At 42.0% G+C, this 18,913-nt stretch overlaps 1 protein-coding gene across 6 annotated transcripts in view; it reads left to right on the forward strand.

The window, feature by feature from the left end:
- The window catches only part of blnk (B cell linker), a 241,080-nt gene that overhangs the window by 120,392 nt on the left and 101,775 nt on the right, over positions 1-18,913 (forward strand). Inside the window, exon 1 of one of the 6 annotated variants that reach the window (XM_041210357.1) lies at positions 422-646. The exons of the other annotated variants lie outside the window; for them this stretch is intronic. Coding sequence (XP_041066291.1) covers positions 606-646 — 41 coding nt within the window. The 5' untranslated portion in view covers positions 422-605. Of the gene's footprint in view, positions 1-421; positions 647-18,913 lie in introns of those variants that run through there. 6 annotated transcript variants of the gene reach the window in all.

Here is an 18,913-nt window from a genome sequence, read left to right on the forward strand (position 1 = left end):
GTATTTTAATATCCAAGTCAGGCACTCCAATTAATTTCCAAATGATCATGATATTTCAAGAGAGGTTCATCGATAGAGATGAAATTTTGACTTTATAATGTGATGAAGGACAAGCATTCAGAATATAGTTTTGCATTAACTGAAGTTCAGGCTACCAATCTCATCATATTTCAGTGTCAAGGACCTAAACAAGAGAAATCCCAGTTAAAACTAAACATTACCATCACTCATCTGAGGCCAAACCAAAATTTTCATTTAATATACAATATCTGTGCTAAGGATTATTGGCTATAATAATTAAATGTATCAGTAAACAACACATGACTTCATGTAAGTTCAGTGATTTGTGACTGTTTATACCGGTAAAATCCTTCAAGCAGAGAGCTCATACTGCAGCGGACAGAAGATGTTGTTAAACCAATGTTAAAGGACATTTACGAAATGTTAGTGGCTACATGTCATTTTTCACCCACACAAACTGAAAGACATTTGATACAGTGCATCTGTGGACTTCTCCTTTGACTAACCTTCTGATAGCAGCTATCTCCTGATACACAGATGAAGATAATTGGCAAAGATTAGTTACGCTTTCCTGAGCAGAAAAGATGGAAACATTTAGTAAACTTGCTCAGAGTCAGAGAATAAGGTGAGCATTCAGGTTCTTAGTTAAAAAAAAATCACAGAAGTTGAAGTAAATATAACTGGCAATCTTTGAACTAGACAGTCGTTTTATTTACAAGTTGAGTATGAATACCAGGGAGAAAATTTTCACGAACAGCTTAAGCCATAAGAACTGTTGATTCTATTCGTGAATTAGTTGGAGTGAACAACACTCAAAGTTCCTTTCATTCTTCAAGGTTGTTTGGAGTTCATAGCGAGGTCGAGCTGTGTGAATGATTTGTAATTGCAAATGGTTAGTAAACTAAATAACTGCACATGTGGCATTGTGGAATGATGTAGCAATTTTTTTTCAATTTTCCTAAACAGTTATTAGATCTTTGATGGTTAATGCTTTTTATTGCATAAGGCTTAAATTTGTTGAAACACCTAATATGTTCATAAGTCAGGGAATCAGTACATTAATTAAGCATGGTGAACCTGTATATAGATATAGAACCATTGAAGCCAATGGAAATGAAAATTGGGAGCTATGCATAATAGATGATTGAATAGATATCAACTGTTTTTTGTTATCAGCCAAAGTCAAAATGACACTCTGGGCCTTTAAATCAGATATACATCTTGTAATCTCCTCCAGACTTACAACATTGAGATATCTGCGCTCATCCAATTCTGGCCCCTTCTGCATTTGTAATTTTAATCACCCCATTAGCATCCATGCATTAACTGCCAAAGCCCAAAGCTCAGGAATTCTTTCCTTTAACCTCTCCACCTCTCTTTCCTCCTTAAAGATACTCCTTAAAACCTACCTCTAAGATTAAGCTTTTGGTCTTCTGTTCCATTATCTGCTTATGTGATTAAGTGTCAAATTTTGTTTGATAATGGTTCTATGAAATGCCACAGGGGCATTTTACTGCATTAAAGGCACTACGTAAGTACAAGTTTTTGTTGTTATGCACAGATCGGAATTCTAGAATATGTGCAAAATGTTTAGCATTGATGCCGAATCTGCAGTAAAGCCCATTAAATGCGTGCATCACTCACATAAAATTTGATTCAGCCTCATAGCCCTCAGTATTGTGCATAAAAATATTGCAACTGCAAGATACATCTAGGTGTAATGTTCAGCTTGCTTGGAATCCAAACGGGAAAGGGGATGGGGAGGAAATGTGGATGATTCACCATTGTTGTTAAAAGAATGCTCTTTGTTAATGGAAAACACTGACACCTCTTAGTGTTCAAAACTATTTTTCCAGCGGTTACTTCCTCTTAAAGGCACTTTAAAAATTGCAAACAAGCTTTTTTTTAAATTAAGTTAATTCTCTTAACATTTCAAATGCCAGTTATTTTGTTGAGTTTTTCTTCCAGGCCTGTACTTCAAATGATTAAGTGGTTTATTTTGTTAAAAAAAAGTAGTCAACTCTCAGATTTGAGGCTCCAAAGTATTCATCACAGCAGGTGCCTTTGTCTCAGAAATGCTTTGTCAACGTTCCGTCATCTAGGCAAGGATGTTCAATTCTGAGATGTAAAAGGGGAAGCCCGAAAACCTAATCCCAATTAAACTACACCTCATGCCAATCAATTAGGAGATGATTTAACGGCAGTCGCTTCCTTTTGAATTTGGCATCTAAAATCTTAAGCCCAACAAGATCCAAAATTATGGGCCGAATTTTCATTCAGCGATGGAGGCAGGACCGGAGGCGGATGAGCCTGCGATTTCCCGTTACCGGCTGGTGTGCTGGTTTGTCACCATGCTTCCGCTTCCAGGCTAGTTTGTGAATAAGAGTCTCAGGAAATTTTGGTGTAAGCTGATGATGGCAAACTTGGCATAAACTTCATCACAGATTTCAGTGTAACTCACTGCTTGTGGAAATCCTGCACCATCATTTTTCCCTATTTACGTTGTTAAAATTCTCCATGATTTTAAAAACCTATAAAATCTCCTCTGAGTCATCGCTACTCTGACGCTGGTTGCAGAAATTGAAATCTTTAGCGTGGTTAATGTTGTTTATTTGCTTACAAGAAACTGCTGGACTCAATTAACCGGCATCAAATTTTTGAAAAGTAAGTAAATATGGACAATCTAATTAACATCAAAACATCACTGACTCTCCAAGCAGAGGAAATAGTCTACCCCTACTCATTCTTAAAACCATTCATAATTTTAAAATGTTCTAGAAAATCTCCTTTCAGTTTTCCATTCTCCATTGAAAATAGTCAAAATATCTCTCTTCATAACTATAGTTTATCATCTATAGTTTTAGTGCTGTTTCATTGAGGCAGACAAAACCATATGTCTGTGGCTCAACCAGTTTTTGCACAAATTTTCATTTCTTTCCTTTTGTAGTGTACGCTTCTGTTTCTAGAAGTAAAAATGTTATTGGTCTTTTTAGTGGCTTGATCTAGTTTATGGGCAGAGTTTTGCCCTTGGCGCGCAGGAGTGGGTAGGGTTGGTCGGAAAGCCGACCGCCGCAGCTCCATGCCTCAGGGAGATGAAGAGGTACTTAAAAAAATAGAGAACATAAAAATGTAATAAAATATGTCCCCTCATGTGACTCTGTCACTGAGCAGGGACATGTTTTTAATTCAAAAAATAAAGTTTTTATTTTATTTTTATTTGCTTTTGGAAGCCTCATCCCACCCGTGGATGAGGTTTCCAAAAAAAATGCAAAGGCCGCTTTGGCCATTTCGCCTGCTCACCAACTGTTAGGTTGGATGGGCAGCGAAAAATTTACATTAATTGCTAACTTAATGGCCTTAACAGGCCTTTTAATGATCGGCAGGCACGCTGCCATCTCCAGCGCACATCCACTGACCCAACTATCACGTAACTGCAATTTGACGTCGGCACACTCGGCCAGCATCAACGGGCATCATTTCACGCTCAGGCAGGGTGGACACGCGCCCACCTGCTGAACAAAATTTCTGCCCTGTGGGTTTGAACCAAGGGAAGACATGACAAATTAGCAAACGCCCCAAGTGAATAGTTTTAAGGATGGTTTGAAAGATGAGAGGGATGGAGAGGCTGAGAAGTTGAAGAAGAGAATTCCAGAGCTTAGGGCTTAGATAATTGAAGGTACAGCTGCCAATAATGAAACAAAATGAAGGAAAATGGCACAAGAGCCCAGTATTGGAGGAACAATATTCTGAGAGGGTTGTAGGTGGTTACAAGGATAGGAAGGGGTGAAGGCAGAAGGAATTTTAACACAAGGATTAGAATTTCAAAATGGAGACATTGGTGCACTGGGAGCTAGTGTAGGTAAGTTATCATAGGTGTAATGTGAGAGCGGGACTTGACGCAGCTTAGGATGTAGCCAGCAAAGAATAAGTTCAAATTTATGGACTGCAGAAGATGGGAGTGCAGACAAGAAAGCAGTGGAATAATGTCTTAACTTTTTAAACATCATCTGTGTTATGGCACAGCGGATGGTAAGTTCTGAGCTGTTCAAATCCCAGAGGGAAATGTAAAACAACTGCCACAACTATATTATAATTTGTATTTATCTTGAGATGCGTGCCTTGAATTCAGTAGTAATAAGACCACTGAGTCTTATAGTTTTCTTACAAAACTAAACCTTTATTAATAAAAAAATATATTAAGCACATACATAGGTATGACTAGCTCCCCTAGTTAATCAAACTCCCAGTTATACCGCCATTAAGGCAACAGCTAAACACACCCATTTTAAAACACCCAGGCAAACTAATACCATATCCTGAACAGGCGAATTCAAAGTGAGTTTTCTTCACTTCAGTTCTTGTAGACAGCAACTTGAGGCTTAGAGGCTGGAGGCTTTTCACACTTGTTAGATCTTAGAATACCTTCTTCCCTTACATATATCCTCATCTCCTTTAAACAAGTTTCTCCATTTTTAATGTAAATCCCATTGTTTCGATATGTCTTTTCAACTATACTTTTCTAATAATAAAAATCTTTCATAGTACCAATTTTATCAGTAAGCATTGGGAAAAATAAACACACTGTTTGGCCTCTTCTGGCTAGGTGTAACATTTCACCACCTCTTTTGAAATCCAAATTACTCTGTTTTAATTAAAAATGCAATTTTTCCCTTTACACTGCACATTCTAAAACTTCAGCCATGTTTACCTAGTTAGCATTTCAAACCTAGCTTATCTTACGATACATCAAAGCATTCAGACCAGCTGTCTTTAATTCAGTTAAGCTCCCCCCACCCCAGCACACACACACACACACACACACACACACAGACCCAACTATTCCTACCTTACCACAAATTCCAATAACATTATAAAAAATATTATATTTTCCTGACAATCGGCAACACCTTAAATGTACCCATATCTATGTCATTAGTCCCAACATTAGTCACTACTTTTGACTGTACTCAGTCCCTTCCCAGAAGTTTTCCCACTCACTCTGTGGTGCCCTTTACCTTAATATGTTTTAATATATTTAGAATATATTGTACATTTTCAATCTCATTTTCTAAAAAAGTTGCCTATTTTCCTTACTGTACACTTTTCCATGAGTTCTCCTCTCCTGTTTTTGTACTCTAGTTGCCCCACAACTCCTAGGATAGTCCCTTGCTTCAAGACCATTCTTCTGAGTTGCTGTCACTGTATACCCAATGTATGCACAGCACTAAGAAATTACACAGAATCTCTCAATTTGTCCGGCTGTAATTCTGGCAGAATGCAGAAAAGCTGATAGAAACCTATGTGACCATCATTGTTTTGGGGCTTCTGCTCATCTCACCAGAGTTAGTGCAAGAAATCACGGAGTACTAAGGTTTATGTATCCAACGGGTGTTTCCAATTTCTTGCACTTGAGTCCTGTTTTCCTCCATCCGTGCCTGCCTAGGGTCATGTACTTCTCTGCCTATATATTATCTGTGTGTTCTGAGCTGTCAAATGCTGCCACTTGGGTGCCAGACAAATTCTGGGCAATATAATCCAAAACCCCTCATCTGCTTTTATCCTGAACGGTGTGACCAACAGAGATCCACTGCACCAAAGATTCAGTTCCTCTGCATTTATGGTTTCCCTGGATACACTGAGGGTCTCTGATAGCCTACCTAGTTCTAAAACGAATGCACTATAAAAGCTCTATGGAATGGAAACGTACTAATTCAATTTATTGAGAAATGTGTTGTGTCTTCGCTTCCCTGCAAATACAAATTTTGAAAAGACTTCTGCAAAAAAAGTGAATCCGAAAGTGTGAAACCATTGAGGAAGATGGAAAAAGTTAAATTCTTATAATTTTCATTTGGGCTAAAAAGAGAATTTAAAACCCCCCTCTGTCTTAATTAGGAACAATCGAAAGTAACCAACTTTGAAAACTGATTATTTCTCTTCCCATTTTCTAAATGTGCCCTCTGTTGACTGAGTGTGCTTTATGATCCTTTGAGGATAGTGTGCAAGTCTTCTCCCCAGCCTCCATCAGCATCACTAATGTTCATATAATAAGATATTTTTAAAAATCTACCTGGTAAGTCTTCTATAATGGAGTGTATTACTGATGCTGGAGTTAGCTGTCTCTGTGTATACTGTATAATACTTTGCTGTGCAAACCTGCATCCCAAAAGCTGCCTGATTACTGCATCACCATTTCCAGGGATTTGAGAGAGTTTAGGGATAGACTAATCTATAATACCTATGCATATGTATACATATTAATGAATGTGGGTAAAGATCATCCTTCCCCCCACCTCCAACCAGCCAATGCCAAATCATGGTGGCCACTGCTAAGCTTGCTGCCTGGTGCCAAATTGACAATATTTTTGTTACTGAGTCTGATAGTTTAGCAACAATGGTTGGGTTGAAAGAGGTGGTGGTGAGATCGAACTGAGTCTCATCAGCATACATGTGAAATCTGTCAGATGATATCACCAAGCGGCAGCATGTAGGTGAGAAATAGCCGGGGGGGGGGGGGGCGCCAAAGATAGATCCTTGGAGGACACCAGGGGCAGGATCTTCCTTGAGGGGCCCTGAGCAGGGCCCACTCGCCGACATGTAAAGTGACGTGAGATGAAGTCGGGCGGGACTCCGGACGTCACCCCGCGTCATTTACATTTTCGGGTCGGCGGGCACGCAGCTAAGTCAGCGGTGCACCCACCAACCTGTCAACGGCCTATTGAGGCCGTTTAAAAACTAATTAAGGTCATTAACGGACCTGCCCATCCAACCTTAAGGTTGGGCAGGCTGGGAGCCCTGGCGGGTTTCTGAAAAAGCATGAAACCTCATCCGTGGACGGGATGAGGCTTCATGGGGGTATTTAAATTTTTATTAAAGGTTTCAATAAAAGTTATGGGCATGTCCCAACTCATACGACAGTGTCACATGAGGGGACATGTCAGGGAAATTTTTTTATCATTTGCACTCCAGGCTGAGGGAATCCGACCCCCCCCCACCACGCACCCCTCCCCCCACCTCCCGCATCCGCAGAGGGAGCGCATAGCGCTACTGAGCAGACGTCATGCTGGGCGGGCATAAATTGGCCACCCACGTAAAATGGCGGGGGTGCTGATTGGAGGCGTGCCCACTCCCGCACTTCCCCCCCCCCAATGGGGGGAATATTTTTCCCCAGAGGTAACAATGCAGGAGTGGGAAGAAAAGCCATTTCAAGTGATTCTCGAGCTAAAATTAGATGGATAAGAACGGAACCAACCCAGGGCAGTCTTACCTAACTGACGACATTGGAGAGGCATTGGAGGAGAATGGTGTGGTCAATCATGTCAAAGACTCTATATAGTCAAGAAGGACAAGGAGGGAAAGTTCACCCTTTGTCACATTCACATAGGATGCCATTTGTGATTTTGGTTAAAACTGTTTCAGTGCTGTGTTAGGAGAAGTTATAACCTGCTTGGAGGGGTTCAAATATGGAGTTCTGGGAATGATGGGAATGGATTTGGAAAGCAACAGCACCTTCAAGTGCTTTGGAAAGGAAAGGGAAATAGAAATGGGACAGTAGTTTGGAAGGATGATGGGGTCAAGTGTTGGGATTTTGAGGAGAATGGTGATGACAGCAGATTTAAAGGAGAGAGGGGCAATGCTTGAAGCAAGAGAGAACCACTTTCATTATTGGCTAACAGGAGGACCAGGAGGAGATGTTGGGTGCAAATTGCAAATGTAGTTTAATTTGGACAAATGAGGGCCACATTATTCTATGGTGGGGTAAATCTTATCAAGAGGTAAATTGAAAGTGATTAATGTGCATTACTTGTTGCTAACCATCTTGAACAGTATGAGATGGCAAATGCAAGCAAATCAGCCAAGTTCAAATCCTTTAATGTTATACAGAAGCTGTACACTGCTTTGTTCAGGTCCAACTGTGAATACTTTAGGCAGTACTGATAGCCACAGCTTTAGAGGCTCATCCAGACCTTAGAAGTAGTGCAGGAGAGAGCAACCATTAATATCAGAGGGAAGAACTATGAAGTAGTAAATTGCAACCATATGAAAAGAAGACCCAGATGGGGCCTAATAGTTACATGATACTAAATTGAATGGGAAAGGAAAGTATACATCCATGTGGTCTCAATCACATCCACAAGACATCACATAGCATTTCTAAGGCAATCAAAGTATCCAACTTGCATGCAAAGTCTCACAAACACAAAACAAGGTGAATGACTGGCGAATCTGATTAGTAGTATTGGTTGGGGGTTGGCTGTTGGCCAGGAGATCAGGAATGTCTTCACTTTTCTTAGTCCATCCACAGTTGAAATCCTAATTCATATTGTTGTCACTTCTGACCCAAATAATGCAATGTTCTTTTAGATAGCCTCCCATCCCCCACCCTCTAGACTTCCATTCATTTTAATCTCTGCTGTCTGTATTCTAACCCTGGCTACCATTTATCATTATCATCTTTCACCTACATTGGCACACACGTTGCCAACTTCCATAAATTTAAAATTGTGTTTCAGTTCTTTCATGACCTAGCCCTTCTCTAACTCGATAACGTCCTCCATCCCTACAGCCTCCCCACCATCTTCTCCCATCTCTCCAACCAATAAGTGGCTACCCTCTGGACTCCTGTGCATCAGCCACCGAGGCTGCATTGTCTGCTATTCCCTCCCTAATCCCTTCTGACTTTCAACCTCCTTCTTCTTTAAGATGCTGTTTATAACCCATTGGGCCTTGATATGCCTCACGCCAAAAGATATTATCACTGACAATAGAGAATTCCTCAAAATTGACTGAAGTGTTGAAGTGTTGGCTGAAGTACCAATCCAGGCTTGGACCCACCAGCATCTGACATTGCTACCAGCAGGGCAAACTGATAGTGAAAGTAAACTCAAAACAATATACAGATATGTTGGGGAGTCGTCATGCCAAGTTGTTAAACTGCCAAAAGCTGAGCGGCAGTTTCAAAAATGTGAGACAGCAATAAAAAAGATTACAGCAGTGATGGATTTTGAACTTTAAATGGGGAGTGCAGGGCTGAATGTTTAGATTTACTGCCTTCCCTTAGGGATCCTCAGAAAATTCTGATTTTGACCCTTTATGTGAAGCATTCATTGCCATTTTTGGGATCCGTTGTAATTCTGCCTTTTAAACAAAGTAATGTTTGATTGAAAGGTTACCGATATTAAACATTTAAAAATAGAAAAATTTGTAGGGACTTGGATTAACCTTTATATTGCACTAATTTGGGTCGCAGATAAATGGGATAGATTTGCACCGGCTGGGCAAGAATTGTCACTTGAATGGCAAAGTGTGAGCTGGTAAGGGTAGGGTTGTGGGGAAGGGAGTTAGAACTCTAAGCCAATAACAGAGTCTATCTGATTTTCCTTATATTCATGAAAATTGAGGGAAAATCTGGCAGATTGCATTACAGGTGTGCAATCTATTTTGTCTCATTGTTTAATCTGTGCACTGGCCAGAACAATGCTTTGCAGGATAAAAATCCACAAGAACACAAAAACAAGGAGCAGGGGAAGGCCATTCAGCCCCTGGAGTCTGCTCTTCTATTCCTTAAGATCATGATCTGATTGTGGCCTCAACTCTACTTTCTTGTCTTCCCCCAATAACCCTTGACCCCCTGAAGATCAAGATCCTGTCAAACTCAGACATGAATAAATTCAACAATCCAGCCTCCACTGCTCTCTGGGGAAGAGAATCCCACAGACAAACGGCTTGCTGAGAGAAAAAAAATTCTCATCTCCATCTTAAATGGGAGACCCCTAATTTTTAAATTCTGTCCCTTAGTTCTAACCACACAAGGGGAAACATCCTCTTAGCATCCACTAGATCAAGTCCCCTCAGGATCTTATATGTTTCAATAAGATCACCTCTCACTCTTCTAATCTCCAATGTGTATGGGCCCAACCTGCTCAACCTTTCCTCCAGGAATCAGTTGAGTAAACCTTCTCTGAACAGCTTCTAATGTAACCATATGCTTACTTAAATAAGGAGACCAAAGTTTTACGCCATACTAGAGCAGGAGGATCTTCTGGTCGGCGAGCGGGGGCGGGACCCGCTTGCTGACACGTAAAATGACACACGATGACGTCGGGCAGAACTCCCAACGTCACCCTGCTTCATTTCCATTTTCAGGTCGGCGGGAGCGCAGCAGGGTCAGCTGTGCACCCACTGACCTGTCAACGGCCTATTGAGGCCATTAATAAACCAATTTAGTTCATTGACAGGGCTGCCCACCCAACCTTAAGGTTGGCGGGCAGGCCGGGAGCCCTAGTGGGCTTAAGAAAAAGCGTGAAGCCTCATCCACAGGCGGGATGAGGTTTCATGAGGGTTTTTAAATATTTAATAAAGGTTTGAGTAAAAGTGATGAACATGTCCCAACTCATGTGACAGTGTCACATGAGGGGACATGTCAGGGAAATCTTTAAACATTTGTCTTAAAAGTTTTAATTCTGAGCTGATCTCCCTGAGGCAGCACTTAGCCTCAGGGAGATCTGTGCGCTCTTTGGCGTGCATGCGTGAAAGAGCGCACTCCCTGCTGAGGGGATTATCTCCTGCCTGCACAGGGAGCGCATAGCGCTTCCTGGCGGACGTCATAGTGGGCAGGCCTTAATTGGCCTGCCTATATAAAATGGTGGTGCGCCCCCCCATGGGCAGGATGAGGTTTCATGAAGGGTTTTAAACTTTAAGTAAAATTTTTATTAAAATTCATAGACATGTCCCAGCTCACCTGACACTGTCACATGAGGGTACATGTCTTTAAATTTTTCTTTTCTTTATTAAAATTTTTACAAACCAAACTAATCTCCCTGAGGCAGCTCTGTGCCTCAGGGAGATTTCTGTGCTCTTTCGCACACATGTATGAAAGAGCTCAGGCCCTGACTCAGTCTATGCCCCCCACTCTCACAAGGAATGCTCAGCCCGGTCCCACCCAGCACCACCCCCCCTCCATGATGGGGAGAAAATTCTCCCCATTATATTTCAGGGGGAAAAGACAGGCTGCATTTGAAAAAAAAATCAGTGCTTGCAATTTCACTAGCTGTTGACATAAATGTGAGGACTATCATTATAGGATTAGTGCTGCATGACTGATTCCACAACCTATAATTAACACAGTGTGGACCCTGTCAGTTCACAGTTTGATTTGGAGTTCCAAGAGATTATAAAGTCTTTGATGTGAGATTGAGTACAAACATTTGTTCCTTGACTTTGAGTGCAATATGCTTTGTAAGGGATTAAGTACTTGAAGAAATTTAAATGTATTAAATGGGCTTTTATCAAAGTTTTGTTTTTTTCTTTATTCTTTCATGGGATGTGGGCATCACTGGCAAGGCCATCCCTAATTGCCCTTGAACTGAATGGCTTGCTAGGCCATTTCAGTGGGTGTTAAGAGTCGACCACATTGCTGTGCATCTAGAGTCACATGTAGGCCAGACCAGGTTAGGATGGCAGATTTCCTTCCTTGAACGATATTGATGAACCAGATAGTTTCATGGTCACCATTATTGAAACTAACTTTCAATTCCTGATTTATTAATTGAATTTAAATTTCACCAGGTACTGTGGTGAGATTTGAACTCTTGTCCCCAGAGCATTAGCCTGGTCCCCTGAATTATTAGCCCAGTGATATTACCATTACGCCACCATTTCCCAGATGGTGAAGTCATCAATAGACACTTAGAATGTTATCTATTTCATCTCAGGATGTCTCTTGAGGCCTATCCAAGGTGTCATCGAGGGTGTTATAGCAAAAAGTGGTGGTTGGAGGGCATGTGTGGTATAAATTGGCACTAAGTTGGCACAGGGGCTGTCAAGGACCATGGGGAGAGGTGCAAATGTTGGCATGGAGGGTATAAGGAGTCGTGGGGTGTGTTGGGGGAGTCAAATGGCATGAGTTAGCATGGATGGAGTATGGGATGTGTATGGGGAGTGAGGGCTACAGGGCTGTTTTTGTGTTTTGTTTTAATAACTGGGACAAAGTCCCAGAGCACTGAGACGAGCCTCTTAAACAGCCCACCTCTGCATCCTGCAGTCCCCATGGCTTCCACCACACTGTTTCTAGGGCAACGGGCCTGACTCCAGTTAACATCAGACACACCTTCCCCCCTCCCCCACCAACAGAACAAAAATCTGAATATCAGAGGAATTTCCTCCCGAGTCAGGTTTGTAGAGTTAGAAATTTTCCAGACTCTGCGCTCCCTACCTACCTCTGTGTCATCGGCAAACTTAACCAGCATAAGTTCTGTCCCTACATCCAATTTACTGATATGGATTGTAAATAGTTGAAGCCCAAGCATTGATCCCTGCGGCACTTCACTAGTAATAGCTTGCCAACCTGAAAATGACCCATTTATCACTACTCTCTACTTCCTGTTAGCTAACCAATCCTCTATCCATGCTATTATGTGACCCCCTACACCATGAGCTCTTACTTTATGTAGTAACCTTTGATGTGGCACCGTATTGAATGCCTTTTGGAAATCCAAGTACACCACATCTACGGATTCCCCTTTATCCGCCTTGCTTGTTTCTTGCTCAAAGAACTCAAATAAATTAATTAAACGTGCTTTCGCTTTCACAAAGCCATGTTGATTCTGCCTGATTATTTAATGATATTCTAAATGTCCTGCTATTACCCTTAATAATGAATTATAACATTTTCTCTATGGCAGATGTTAGGATAACTGGCCTGTAATTTCCTGCTTCCTGACTCACTACTTTTTTGAATAGAGCTGTTACATTTGTGATTTTTCAATCCATTGGGATCTTTTTAGAATTTAAGGAATTTTAGAAGATTAGAACCAATGCATCTACAGCCACTTTTTTTAAGACCCTAGGATTCAGACCATTAGGTCCAGAGGGCTTGTCAGCCTTTAGCTCTAATAGTTTTGCCAGTACCTTTTCCCTAGTGTTTGTGGTTATTTTAAGTTCCTCCCTCTCTTTTAACTCTTGATTTTCAAGTATTCTTGGGATTTTTGTGACTTCTACAGTGTAGACAGATACAAAATACCTGTTTCATACTTCTGCCATTTCCTTGTTTCCTGGAAGCCCATTTGTTTCATGAACTGAAATTTTTATACACTAAAAATAAGCTTGCTACCACACACCTGATCCTGTCCCAGCCCTAAGGCAGATTACAGGTATGATCAAGCTTCCTTGAGTTAAGAAAGGCTGCTTTATTTATTAAAAAACAGCCTTCATTTTTTAGTAGCTTAAGGGTATGTCAATATTATTGAAACAAAACTGTGGAACTGATAAAGGGTCATTCCCAAATATCTCAGTGTCTTTTGTTCTTTACAACGTTGATCAACCTGTTGTATATATGAAACATTTTTCAACATGAAGATAGAAATTACTGTTGGTATAAAAGCAGATATAATTAATGTATTTATTTAACATGCCTCAGTCTATTGTTGTAACCGAAGGGTTAATGTGTTTAATTATATGTGTCAATGCCTTCCAATAAAATAGCGTGCAGAGGAAAGTCTTTCATACAGGTTAATCATTCATCCTTTATTATCAGGAACAGTCATTTCTGGTGCCTTTTGCTTTTTAACCCATTAATTGGACTCAAGTAGACTTAGCATCCTGTTAATACCGCAATACAGCTGCTACCATTTTGGAAGGGCTTTTCCTTGGGCCTGTTGATGGGCCTCTTGATTATGCACACGGGGCAGGATTTTTCATCTGGCGGGTGGGCTCAGCAGGAGTGGGCAGGTGTGGGCGCAGAGCCGATCGCCGCCCGCCATCAACTCCGCACTACCATTTTATGCGGGCGGGCCAATTAAAGCCCACCCAGTGTAATACGCGGCCAGTAGCAGTGCAGGCGGAGGGGGGGGTGGTGGAGGAGGAAGCACGAAAGAGCACTTCAACCTCCCAGAGGCATGGAGCTGCCTCAGGGATATTGAATTGCTAATAAAATTATTAAATAAAAGGTGTAGAAATTTATTTAAACATGTCCCCTCATGTGACTGTGTCACATGAGTTGGGACATGTTTTTAAATTTATGAAAATTTTAAAATTTATTTCATAAACACTTTAGGAAACCTCATCCTGCTCGTGGATGAAGTTTCCTAAAAAACGCGAAGGCTGCCTGGCCTTTTCGCCTGCCCGCCATCCTTAAGGTTAGACGGGCAGCGTTTATAATGACCTTAATTAGATCCTTAATGGCTTTAAGAAGCTGTTTACATCTCAACGGGCATGCAGGTGACTCCGGTGTGTACCCGCCAAGCGAGACATCGCTACTGAACGCGATGACATCAGGATGCAGGCCCAACGCCATCATGCATCATTTTCCACGTCGGCGTGTCAGGCTCGCTCCCGCACGCCGACAGGAAAATTCTGCCCATGATGTTTCTGTGATGTAGTCGGGGACCCAAGTCACAATTTTAAGGGACAGTAGGTGGAGCATGCATCACGTAGCCTAAGCCCATATTGACCAGGCCTGAAGATGGACAACTGCTCACCTTTCTAAAAACGCCCTTGAAACATTGCTGCCAGCCCAACTCACTCCTCTTCTCCACTTCACCTCCTATTATCCAGGACCATCTGTGGGCTATCGCAGTGTTCAGACTACCCAGTATTGTGGCAAGATAGAGCAGGATGCCCAAACAAGGATTACGGCTCACTATGGTGAAGCTTGGGTCCCAAAATGACTTGGGCTTCCTGCCAATGGGAGCAGATGGATAGCTGGCATGCTTCACAAGACAGTCACACAAAAATTAAAACCTATCCTATGGGTTGCAGAAATGTGAGCTGAGGCGGACTCTAAATCTTGTGTTTTTGAGTGGGTGGGGAGGGGGGTTGGCCTGACTGATGAGCTCCAGGCTGGAGTTTGCCATCTATTATATTCTTACCGGGTTATTCATTTTGTTGCTTACAAAATTAAGCCCTGCGGGTCTTGACCTCCCTAATATGGATGGATGGCTATGCGGTGCAATACACAAACCTTCACCATGCATGAGTTAACATATCGACAACTACTTTCAAAGGCACAAAAAATAATTGGGTGATACACAAACAGGTGTCTGCATCTTCATTCGTACACCATAGTAATACAAAGGGTTAAAATCCCAAATACAAGCATCTCACTGTAATTATCCAAATCAAATAAAACCCACCTCATTGCAGCCCCAGACCAGTTTCTAAACACTGGCAACTTTCCTGCATCAATGAAATTTCCAGTAAAATAACACCAACAAAGCAGGAACAGCTTCTGACTCTCATTTCCAAGAAGCTTCTGAAAGAAGTTTTGATGAAAACAAACATTGACAATACAACTGTCAGGCCGAGTTAAGAAATGTCCTTTGAGGAAAATGGAAAGCTTTTAACAGCTGGATTTTAGCAGCTTGCGTGTTATACATAATGTCTTTGGGGAAAATTCTAAATAAATACACCACAAATTCTCAGAAACCATCAGCTCACCTAAATATGCAGTTGGGTTATACAGTAATAAAGAAATAGGCCATTGGGCTCAACCAGTCCATGTCAGTGTTCCCCAAGGGTGTAAATAAGTAGCTGTAATTACATTTATCAAACTTCTCCCTTATACTTTCAATGTATTTAATCTTAATTTAATTTAATCCCTTTTCCCTCCCAACCCTATTTCTTTCTGTGTCTGCCCCGGGATAATTTATTTCCCAATTCACTTACAATTGCACTTTCACAATCACATTACCATCAGTAACCCCTTCACCAGGTTGTTTCTGCAGGCACTGATGTGTTCAACCACACTCTCACCTTTATGTTTGATGCCCTTGACCCCACGAAAACTTTTATGTTTGGCTAAATGAGTGTTGGCCAACTGAACTCTAACTGCATGCCTTCCTATGTTCTCATCAATTTCTGCTTGCAATCAATAACAGGGAGAGACTGATGTAAGAATAAACAGTGATGGTTTATTGAGACCTAGGGCAGAGCACCAGATCATACGTGCTCACTCAGAAACCTCCAGAACTAGACTTACAGTTCCCAGTTGCCTGCGCTGTATAGTGATTCATCAGTGCTGTCACGTGATCAGTACACTTGCATTCTCTTAAAGGGATAGGTTACCTCACTTTACCGCAAAAACCATTAATCTCTCTCATCCAAGTACATCCCTTATCTCCATTTTCCTAAGTCCAAGCAATGCTGGTTAGACCTGGCTGAACTACATAAAGGCCCTTCTCTCATCTGTAAAAACAGCTCATTATTCCTACAATGCAAAGTTATCCCCAACTTCATTCCTCTGTCATAAACTGTCTTCTTAAACCCCTCTCCTCCACCCACACATAAGCAGGTGTTTATGTACTCTTTGTTGCTAACATCAAGACCATCTGATCAGTGGTCTCTGCCATTTTCTCCCTTCTTGTAGCCCTTGTTGTAAACCTCTAAGGTTTTCCTGCTCTGGACTTAAACTCACATCTTTCTCAAGTTTCTCTCCTATCTGCCCTCATGTCCTCTGCAAATTCATATTGTACTTGAGATTCACTTCCTGCACCCTCGACCATATTTTCACTAAACCTTTGACGACCCAACTTCCCTTCTTGACTACCATGTTAGCTGATATTGTTAACAGTTCTTAGTACTCAGGTACTGACTTCTCTTCCTTCAAATCTGCCACCATTGCCTCTCCCCTCAAAACCAATGCTTGATCCTTCTGACCTTGCAAGCTGCCAGCCCATTTCCAACTTCCCTTTTAGATTAGATTACAGCCTCTCCCACAGTACCAAAATAGCTCTTATTAAAGTCACAATTGGCATTTTATGTGACTGTTATAAAGGTAAGATGTCTCCCCTTGTCCTTCTCAGTCTGTCTAAAGCCTTTGACAACAGTAGGAATAAACAGATCACTTTGAGGATGGCAAGCTGTCTCTGGTGGGGTACTCCAAGAATAAGTGCTGGAGTCTCAACTATTTGCAATCTTTATTAGTGACTTAGATGAAAGGATTGAATTGTAATATATCCAAGCTTGCTAATGATACAATACTAGGTTGAAAAGTAAGGTGAGGAGATGCAATGAGGCTACAAAGGAATATGGATAGGTTAAGTGAGTGGGCATGAAGGTGGCAGATGAAGCATAATGTGGGAAAATGTGAGGTTATTCACTTTGATAGGAAGAATGGAAAACAGAATATTTCTAAATTGTATCAAATGTTGCTGCTCAGAGGGATTTGAGTGTTCTTACATAATATACTCAGAAAGCTAACATGCAGGTATAGTAAGCAAGTAGGAAGGCAAATGGTATGTAGGTCTTTATGGCAAGGGGATTGAAGCACAAAATTATAGTCCTGCTCCAATTGTACATGGCTTTGGTGAGACCATACTTGGGCCAGAATTTTTCATCCTTGTTGGCATCGGGTGCCATGGCGGGTATGAGCGGACAATATGGCAAGAAGGCCGTCATGAATGCAGATTGCAATTGTCCGCTCCACCTGTCAATGGTGGGCCATGTTTCTCACCACTACACGTTGGAATGGCATTTTAATACATTTGCATCTAATTATAAGCCATGCTCGCTGGAATCATTCCCCCACGCTGGATCATCCGGGCATGTCTGTGTGATTGCACGCCAATGTGTTTCACAACTGTACATAAGTGGCATGCACCTGGCAAGCTGCACCTTAATTGGGACTTTGAGGTTTGTTTGCCTACCTTGCTTTGAGCAGCACTCACAGTCATCAGCGCAAGTCTTCATAGGTAACACCACATCACTTTTAGGGGGAGGTGGTTTCATGGGCAGGTCTCTATCTACATGACCAGCTGTAAGGCAGGATTAGCTTTTCAATGGCTGCAGGGCTAGGGCTTGCTTGGGGAAGGGGGAGAAGTGGCCTGAGACAATGGAAGAGGCTGCAGGGCGAGGGCTGTACTGGAGAAGGGGGGGTATCCCAGGGTCTGTGAGGGGGCACATGTTGATATGGGCAAGTGGCCTCAAGAGGGTTGAGGCTGAGGAGGCAGTCTCCAGAGGAAATGAGGCCAGATCATGATGTGAGGTTTTGTGTGAGAGAGTGAGTGCTGATGTCCCTTGAGCTGACAGTGAATGTGTGATGACCTTTGAGTGTGCCAGTTTAGAATGATGAGATGATTGCTTTACCCTGGTGGTTGATGAGATCATTCATCCATTTTCTGCACTGGATAACCGAACTTTTGTGTGCAGCATTGGCACTGATGGCCTCTACCACCACCTCCCAAACCGGAGTGGTGAGACTGATGGGCCTCCTCTGACCAGAGTGAGGATAGAGGATATCACACCGGGCATCCGTAGTGTCCAGAAGGCGTCCAGGGATGCATCACTGAATTGGGGAGCTGCATCTTCTTGGCTTTTGGGACCATGTCTTCACCGGTGCACTCTTGGGCTGCAAGCATTGAAAAGTGTGCATGCAGCTACAGTTTAAATATGGTGCCCTGCGTGAGGAAGCAGCGAAGTAATGGTGCGGCCGGCAAATTGGAGGCCGCCCACCAGCGAGACAACATATTCCTGCGGCTGCATAATTAATTAGGCTGGAATGGGACGATACGGGCAAAAACCACCATTGCAGCCAGCGGGTAAAATACCCTTTCACCCGCCTGCTACGCACTTAGTGCAAATCTGGGACAATTCCACCCTTGGAGTACTGTGTACAGTTTCAATCTTTGTACTTAAGGAAAGATATTTATTAAGAAGAGGTGAAACAAAAGTTCACTAGATTGATTCTTGGAATGAGAGGGTTGACCTAGGAAGGAAGATTGAGTAGAATGGCCCTATATTCTCTAGAGTTTAAGAGAATTAGAGATGATTTCATTGAAGCATAAAAGAATCTGAAGACTTTGACAGGGTAGATACCATGAGGCTGTTTCCCTAGCTGAAGAGCCTTGAACTTGGAGGCAGTATCAGGAAAAAGAAGCAACCATTTCGGATTAGGTTGAGG

This window comes from Carcharodon carcharias, chromosome 17 (genome assembly GCF_017639515.1).
Source record: "Carcharodon carcharias isolate sCarCar2 chromosome 17, sCarCar2.pri, whole genome shotgun sequence".
Taxonomy (NCBI): Eukaryota; Metazoa; Chordata; class Chondrichthyes; order Lamniformes; family Lamnidae; genus Carcharodon; species Carcharodon carcharias.